Here is an 8357-nt window from a genome sequence, read left to right on the forward strand (position 1 = left end):
CATGAAGATAGTCCGAGCGACTCTTGTACTTCTTGAATTCTGGAGGGTTCGACACCTCTAATTGACACTTGGTCGGGAAGTCCGACCGCTCGGGAAAGCGAACAAATAAATAGTAGTCCTTCCAATGCTTGTTGGAGGATGACATCTTATCAAAGAAGATTAGGCTCACTCGGGCTTGGAAGAGAAAAATCTCCGGCTCGGATAATTTGGGATAATAGAAATAGTGAAAGAGTCAAGAAGTAAGGGAAATACCTTGCAGGCGCAACAAAATGATGAACCCGCACAGCAGCTGAAAGGAGTTCGACACTAGTTGATGGAGAGAAATACGAAAATATTTACAAACGACAGAGAAGAAAGGGTGGATCGGGAACCGCAGACCGGCAATAAATTGGTCTCTAAAGAAGCATACAAAATCCTGAGATGGCTCGTTTGGGCGGTCAAAGGCCGAAGGAAGACCGATTTGATAATCGAAAGGAATTTCAAAGGCAGCTCTCAAACTCTCAACATCGTCTCCGTCGAACCTGAACTCGATGGACATGTACCAGAGCCTAGGGACGGAGATAGGAGGTTGAGAGGAGCTTGCCATCGGAAATCAACGTCGACAAGAAACAACGAAGTTGTTTAATTGAAAGAAAGGATGCCAATAACAATGAACATATCCGGTTAAATAGTACAGAAAGCTTACTAGAGTGATCACTACGAGCGTCAAGAAGAAAGAAGAACTTAGTGTCGCTAGAAAGCTCGAAGATGAGGACGCAAAATGAGGAAGGTGATGACGCACGCGAGGTTTATAAACTTCGTGGTCGATCAACCTCAGTCGTCCGATCTAAAGCTACGGAAACCTAGAAGCAAATCCCATCGTTGATTTTGAAAAGGTGCACGTCTCATTGCGAGAGAATATTCGCCTGTCACATCGAGCGTGCGGCGACAGTGAGGGACATGTGTCCTTCAGTTATCGGATATCATTTAATGTGTTTAATTAAAAAGATATGACCGCGTGCTCGACCATAACTATTAGGGATTTACACAATCTTCAAGAAATTTGGATGATGTCAGCTAAGATCGAGCTCGCCTGAGAACGCATAAGGAAAAGGAAAACATAGGCCAAGTGTTGCTGCGCATCATCCCGAACGACGCACAGAATGGGTCATAGGGCTAAACTCGGCAACAACAAAATGAAGCTGAGCGGCATTGGCTTGTGGGCAGATCAGTGATTCTAGACCGAGCACAGTCCGATCAGACACTGTAACATCTGGGCCGAACGAGTCTCGAGTCATGGAAAGACACATCTTGTCCAGTCAGTCTGACTTGCAACCTCCTTTAACTAAATTTGAAGGGGAAGCTTGTGATGCGACGATAAGGAGGAGCCTACTTGGCCCGAGTCAATTGTCACGGTGTAGGTCAAAGTCAAAGCGGTCAACGCCAGAACTTAAGCAAGGCTCGGCCGCACCCGAGCAGGAAGCGGTTCATTGGTTGATTGGAGGGATCATTGGTCGATCGACCATCCGAGTAAACCAGTGCCTGGTCAATCCGGTCGACAGGAGAGCATACTGAGCGGGCCATGAGCCCGAACCGAGTGGACCACCCGTCCGGCTGAAGGTATGGCGTTGGCATAGTACACATAATGATCCGGTAAAATAATAAAAGAAGAAAAGACAGATAATTAATAAGAGAAAGATAACACTCTATTTATCATTAAATGAAAAGAAGTCAAGATAAAGATGTCTTTGATCGGTAATTAATATCATTAAATAGGGAAAGACACAGGATCACTGAGAAAGGTATAAAAGAATATGTCAGGTATGAAGAAAAATAAGATATTCATCTTTGTCCCTAGTACTCTCACTGTTTTCTTCTCCTGCTTCTAACTTAAGCGTCGGAGGATTAATACCAAAGATCTTTTTCCTAGTTTGATTTTATTTTACAGATAAAAACAAGGTCTTCATTCAATCAACAAAACTGTCACATCCCCGCCTTTTCAACTTCATCCTTTAAAAGGATCATATAGATATATAAGTCAGATCACTTATTATATTTTCGAAATACCCTCTCCTCTGTAACTTCATCAGTTGATCCGAAATACCTTCCCTCTTGCTCTGTAAGTTCCTCTGTTTAAGTCATTTAAAAAATTAAAAAATAAATTTAAAATTTTAATATTTTTTAAACTAAGAGAGTACTAAAAATCTATTAATTAGTAAATATTATTATCCTAAATCTTATAATTAATTTATGATAAATTTTATAAAACCTTTATATTGAGAAAGTTTTCGAGAGTTATTAATTTGTTACGAAACTGACTCATGGATCATACCCTTCAAAATTTTAAAAATTTAATACTTTTCAAATCAAGAGAGTTCTCACTATAATATTGATTAATGGGTATCATTACCCCTTTTAATAAGTTTGTATTGATTAATGGGTATCATCGTCCCTTTTAATAAACTTATGATAAATTTTAAAAATTCAATTTTCTCAATTTATACTATCAAATTAAAATCCTAAAACATAAATACATTAAAAAAATTCCAATAACACATTTAAAATGCCAAAGAATTAAGGAAGCTACAAGGAGATTTGGAAGCCAAATTTAGGCCTAGTTTCAAGTTTCAAGTTTCAAGTTTCACTTTTCTGCTTTTCTGAATGATAAGCATGCGAAATGACCAAAAAACAAGCTACTCTTTGGCGAAGCTTCCAAATGAAATTAACAAGCAATGCACCGTTCATCACTGCACACCACAGACCACAGAGTTGAAGCTATAAGCAACGAAATGAAACAGTTTCACCACATCGAAACAAAATCAAAACTCGCGGCTTGGCCTTGGTTCTGCCACTGTAACTCGAATAGATCTTCCATCCAGGTCCTGCACAGAAAAATGAAGACAAGTCTTAATCTGGTGGATTTAGTAGTCCAAACCAGTAGCTGAACAAGTTCAAGTGCACAAAAGTCCTTCGTGATAAGAATGTCTAATCAGTTATGGAGCACTAAGACCATCCACATCAACATCAGTATCCTCATCCAAAATCTAAAATTTAAGATAAAAAGACTACTTTATTAAATTTAGATATCTATTTTCCACTACATGATACATCAGTTTCCTTATAATTTATCATATATTTATTTTTTTATTATTTTTTCTCTTTCCTTCATATTTTTTATTATTAGATGGAGGAAAGAGATAGAGGAGAGAGAAATTTTTTATTAATAAAGGAAGGAGAGAGAAATTTTTTATTATTAGAGGGAGGAGAGAGAAATAGTATTTTAATGTTTAGGGAATGCAATCCATTCCCTAAATTTAAAGAACTACTATTCATAAAATGTATATTTAGGGAATGAGTAGGGTACTTGATGCGGATGTTTTTTAATGCAAAATGTAAAATTTAAGGTAAAAGTTTAGTTTAGGGTAATTGATGTGGATACTCTAATACTGACATTTTACTTGTCAAATTCCTTCAGATTCAAAGGCAACAGAAGGATCTGTACATTCCTTAGACCATGATATATGCATCACTTGTGTGTAAAACAAAGAACAAATCATCCTCAAATTAGAATTAAGTAGACGGTCTATCAGGTTACTTGTAAAATAGAAGGTGGAGTGACTTACAGCGCCGTTAAGTGTTGTTATAGCATTATCAACCTCCTCCGCGGAGCTGTAAGTAACAAAGCCGAAGCCTCTTGATCTGCCACTTTCTCTATCATAAATGACTCTGGCCTCTAAGACCTTCCCTTGTCCGCTGAAAAGAGTTTCAAGAGCAAAATTATCAACACCCCATGAAAGATTGCCTACATATACTCTGTTTGCAGCTTCAGGGTTTGTTCTAGCTCGGAATCCTTTAGATGGGAATTCATCTCTTCGAGGAGGTGGTCCTGAGTTCACCCTCAATGTCCTCCCTTCAAGTGTCTGTTAGATTACAGAAATTACAAGTAGTTACTGAACTTTTTCGTTCCAACTCTTGCAAGCAGGCAATAGCAAAAGACAATTTCCATGAGGGATGAAAAGACCATAAGAACCATTAATTCGATCACATAAAAAAGAGAAGTGATAAAGTGACAATATATGCAATACTTGCTACTTTTTAGGGAATTAAGCTTGACAAACACAAAGACAGTGAAAAATTCACGCAAACATAACTTAAGTTGGAACACCAATATCTAAGTAGGAAGGAGAGAAAAGAAATGATTTTGCACATTTTTCATCTAACAATATAGTGAAGGGCAAGTGTTTGACCAGCTAGATGGTGAAAGACCAACTTATCCATTATATCACTGAGACTGACAAGTGGTTTCTGCATCAGTAGTTTACTGTAGGGAAGATTGGCAATTTTAAGAACGAAAAGGAGAAAATAATAATGAAGAAAAGTATACCTTTGCCTACAAACTTAGACTGCAAGTGAAAAAACCAGTACAGAAACATCATTAATAGACTACCATACCTAAATTAAACAATGACAATGACGACGCAAACAAAACATTCTCGATTAAATGGGTATTCTGAATTCTAGAATCCGCCAAAGTTTGTCAGTTGTTTTTCAGATTGCTTCATGCAACCATATGACACACTTTATCACATCATGTTCATTCAATTTAGGTATTCACAATGCCCACACTATTGCATTAAGAAATAAGAATGAGAACCCATTAACTAGCTACAAAAACAAATCATCATATCTCCAAGGTAACTCTGATTTAAGCAACTCAATTCTTCCATAGATTAGCATGCTAACTACATATGGATCATATGGCTGTTGCATTAACTATTTTCGGTTACAAACTTAAGGAAGTAACTCGCTAAGTTGCACAATCTCTAGGACACTGCTTCAGCCAAATGAAGGCACCACCTGTTTTACTTCAAACATCACATTTATGATCTCTATTTAGAAGAACTTCAAACATTGGGAACTTTACACATGGTGTCATCGTGAAGTTTACTAAAGCCACTTACATAACCATTGAATTGTTGAGCAGCTATTTCAACCTCCTCGATGGTAGACATGGTCACGAACCCAAATCCTCTGCTCTTTCCAGTTATCTTGTCATATATAACCTGCAAATTAACGAAACAAATTGCAGACTATTAAAGCAGGTCCATGCCTAATAAACGCTATCAGAAACTCTATTTAAACACCACCAGATTTTAGAAGAGTTTAACTAAAAACCTAGCAAGCTGAGTCGGTCAAAATAAAGCCTTAAGCCTACCTCAACCATCTCAACATTTCCAGCCTGCTGAAAGAGACCAGCAAGCTGGGAACTATCGACGCTGAACGGGAGGTTCCCAACAAAGAGCTTCAAATCAGGCGAGAACCCCGCCTGCCCATCCGAAAACTCATAATCCTCTTCTTTATCCAAATCCGACGACACCGCGACCTTGGGGATGATCCCTGAGCCCAAAGTCGGCTCCTTTCTCAGGAGACGAAGCAAGGTATAAGAAGGAAAAGAGGCTATTTTGATACGGGCGACTGATATCGGTTGGGATGAGGAAAGGGGGGAGGAAACGAGAGCCAAGGTCTGAGGCTTGGTGGAGAAGATGGTGTGGACATGGCAGGAGAGGGAAGGGAGGAAGGCGGTGGCAGCCGCCATGGATTGGGGCTTGGGTGTTGATAAGGTGGGAGAGTGAGCGAGCAGGAGAGAATATAACGAATAAGAGAACATAGGTCTTGAGAGACCAAGGCCTTGAGTTGTTCGGTATTTACGATTTTGTATAATAGATATTTGTCACCACGTCATATTATTTTGATCAAAATCATTTAATAAAGTCACACATACAAAATATATATACACTTTACATACTAAAATAATTTAAACACTTATTATTAATTTTCCATGATTATTTTTATATAAAAAATATATATGGTCATGATTCTCTTTAGTCTCATATTTTAAGATTAATAACAACGTAAGCGAAGAAACTTTTATAAATATTTTAGGTTGGTGACGTTGAAAAGCATACCTTTCGCAACCTTTTGGCTATGATTAAGTGTAGTATATGTTCTTATTAGTTTAATATCTGATATAAAAAATTAAATTAATTTTTTATGAGAAATAGTTCGTTATAGTAACTTGTTGCTGCACTAATTTATATATATTCATACATTATATTATACATGTGTAATACCTTGTGTGTGTGTATATATATATATATATATATATATATATAGTTTTTGATATGTCTTACACCGCATACCTCGTGAGCAACATAAATTTTGTGTGTGTGTGTGTGTTTAATACTATAATCTGTTGGAGCAATCGGTGTACCCTTAGGTTTTGATGTTTAGATAAAGAGTTTAAGTTAGAGTACATTTGTATTTGATATGTGTTATTGAGTGTGCAGATGACGGATGTAAAGGAAAGTCCAAGTATGATCTTGGCAAAGGTGAAATCTAAGCATGAGAGTCTTGGTGGTGTAAGTCCAAACTTGAGGCTTGGTCGTATAAGTCCAAGTGTGACTTGGCAAAGAAAAATCCGACAACAATGACAAGGTCGAAGGATGCTCTTGAAGGGCATACGTGAATGATAGGGAATCAATTAAGTGATGCAAGGTTGATGGAAGAGACTAGAAGACAAGATCAAGGTTGTGCGGGTAAGGATGAGAACCAATGCATGAATGATTGTGTTGGTGCAGGTAGGCCAACAAGAGGAGGGTGAATTGTCTAGAAAATAAAATTAACCTTTTTCAAATTTTCAACTCTAATTAGTAGCACAATTATACTAAATTAAATCAACAACTAAAATGAAGAGGCAAAGAAATTACTTGGTTACAGCCTAAGTGGTTATGAATCTAAGGCAAAAGAAAGCACTAAAAGTCTCCTTCTTTGAAGGTGGAGAAGCCTCTTTCACTCGTTGAACACTCAGGCAGTTGCTAAAAAATGAATACCAGAGTTGTTGAATATTTCCTAGGTCCAAGGATCTTTTTATTGCCCCTAAAAACAATTATCCACAACTTGAAGGGGCCTCCAAAGAAGTTCAAGGCGCCTTCATTCGGATAGAGTTTATTTTGTCCGTCGAGGATAAAACTTTATCCTTGGCTAATGGCTAGTGAAGGCGCCTTCAAATACTAGAAGGAGTCTTTGTACTATTCATCCAAGACACCTTCCAGCCATGGAAGGTGATTTCCATAGGGCAACTCAGCTCAAAGTTAATCTTTTTGTGTAGGTGATTCTCCGACTAACTAGAGTTGAGCTCACCTGAACCCAATTCCAACCTTCTCCTTAAGTAGGCTTCCTTCCCTACTTCTCGTCCCTCGAACGTCGCGCACATTCTTCTCGTCCACTGATGTACTCTTTCGCAGTATCTCATCCCTCGGATGCATCGAGCCCGTTGGCTCATTTTTCCGTGTCATCCTTCCCACTAGCTACATCTTTCGCTAGATTTCTTGTGTTCCTAAGCTCCTGCACACTTAGACACAAGGATCAAATACACAAGTCCTAACTTAATTTGGTTGACCACATCAAAACAACTACGGGGTACTAACAGATTGTATTCGGGGGTAAAAATCCTAAGTTAGAGTTTACCTGTCGATTGGTGGTTGAGAATTAGTAAACCCGAAATAGAATCTAGTAATCTTACCAGTTGACTGGTCTAGTTGACTGAGAATGAATAGAATGCTTCTATTTGCTCAGCTTATGAAGATCAGTCGACTGATCCATGGTGAGCAGCTAATTGGAATCGAGTTGTTAGGTTGTAATGGTCAAACTCCACAAAGGGTAGTCCAGTAGTAAGTATGACAGTCGACTGGTGGCGAGAACACAGTTTAAATATTTCCTCCCAAGCTCTATATAATGGAATTCGGATTGGTTGACTTGGGTGATAAAATTAGAGGTGGTTACCCCCTAATAGAGTTTCCAAAGCTCAGAGCAATCCAATAATTTTTAATCGAGTTTGTCGTGAGGTTTGTCCATAGAGAAGGAGGATTGAGCTAGCCGAAGTTCCTGGGACTAATCCACCAACGAATTGAGAGATCGTGCACCTTACAGATAGTCGTGGAGTATGAGCATCATCTCTAAACCACGTAAACAAATGTGTTAGGGTTTATTTTCTTTCTTTGTATCTCTAAGGTTAGATTTTTATATTTGTTTGGTTGTATTTTCGCCGCACTAACAAGTATAGAAAAGCAAACGAAGTGGGTAACTATCTATTCACCCCCTCTAGTTGATGATAAAAGTCCCAACATAATCAACCCCTAAATCCTAAAGGTAAAATCTAATTGGCATAATTAAAAGCTTAAAATTTTGTATTTACAAAATTTGATTGGCGTCCAATGTATCATTAGAGTTTTTATTTCATTTTCTGTTTTTTTTAGCTCTCATTTATGCTAATCAAATTTTGTCTTTAGGGTTTAAGGGTTGAATTATAGTATTAAGCA

General features: G+C 37.9%; 1 protein-coding gene and 1 pseudogene across 1 annotated transcript; one reads left to right on the forward strand and one right to left on the reverse strand.

The window, feature by feature from the left end:
• Positions 1–2510: 2510 nt before the first annotated feature.
• Positions 2511–5622, reverse strand: LOC122002279 (29 kDa ribonucleoprotein, chloroplastic-like). The gene is made up of 4 exons (XM_042557396.1): positions 5195–5622; positions 4941–5042; positions 3603–3899; positions 2511–2861 (listed from the first exon to the last, which is right to left on the reverse strand). The coding sequence occupies exons 1-4, from the start codon at positions 5573–5575 to the stop codon at positions 2799–2801; spliced, it is 843 nt and encodes a 280-aa protein (XP_042413330.1). The 5' UTR covers positions 5576–5622; the 3' UTR covers positions 2511–2798.
• Positions 5623–5941: 319 nt separating this feature from the next.
• LOC122003204 lies at positions 5942–6112 on the forward strand (annotated as a pseudogene).
• Positions 6113–8357: the final 2245 nt, after the last annotated feature.

Source organism: Zingiber officinale, chromosome 7A, assembly GCF_018446385.1.
Source record: "Zingiber officinale cultivar Zhangliang chromosome 7A, Zo_v1.1, whole genome shotgun sequence".
Classification (NCBI taxonomy): Eukaryota; Viridiplantae; Streptophyta; class Magnoliopsida; order Zingiberales; family Zingiberaceae; genus Zingiber; species Zingiber officinale.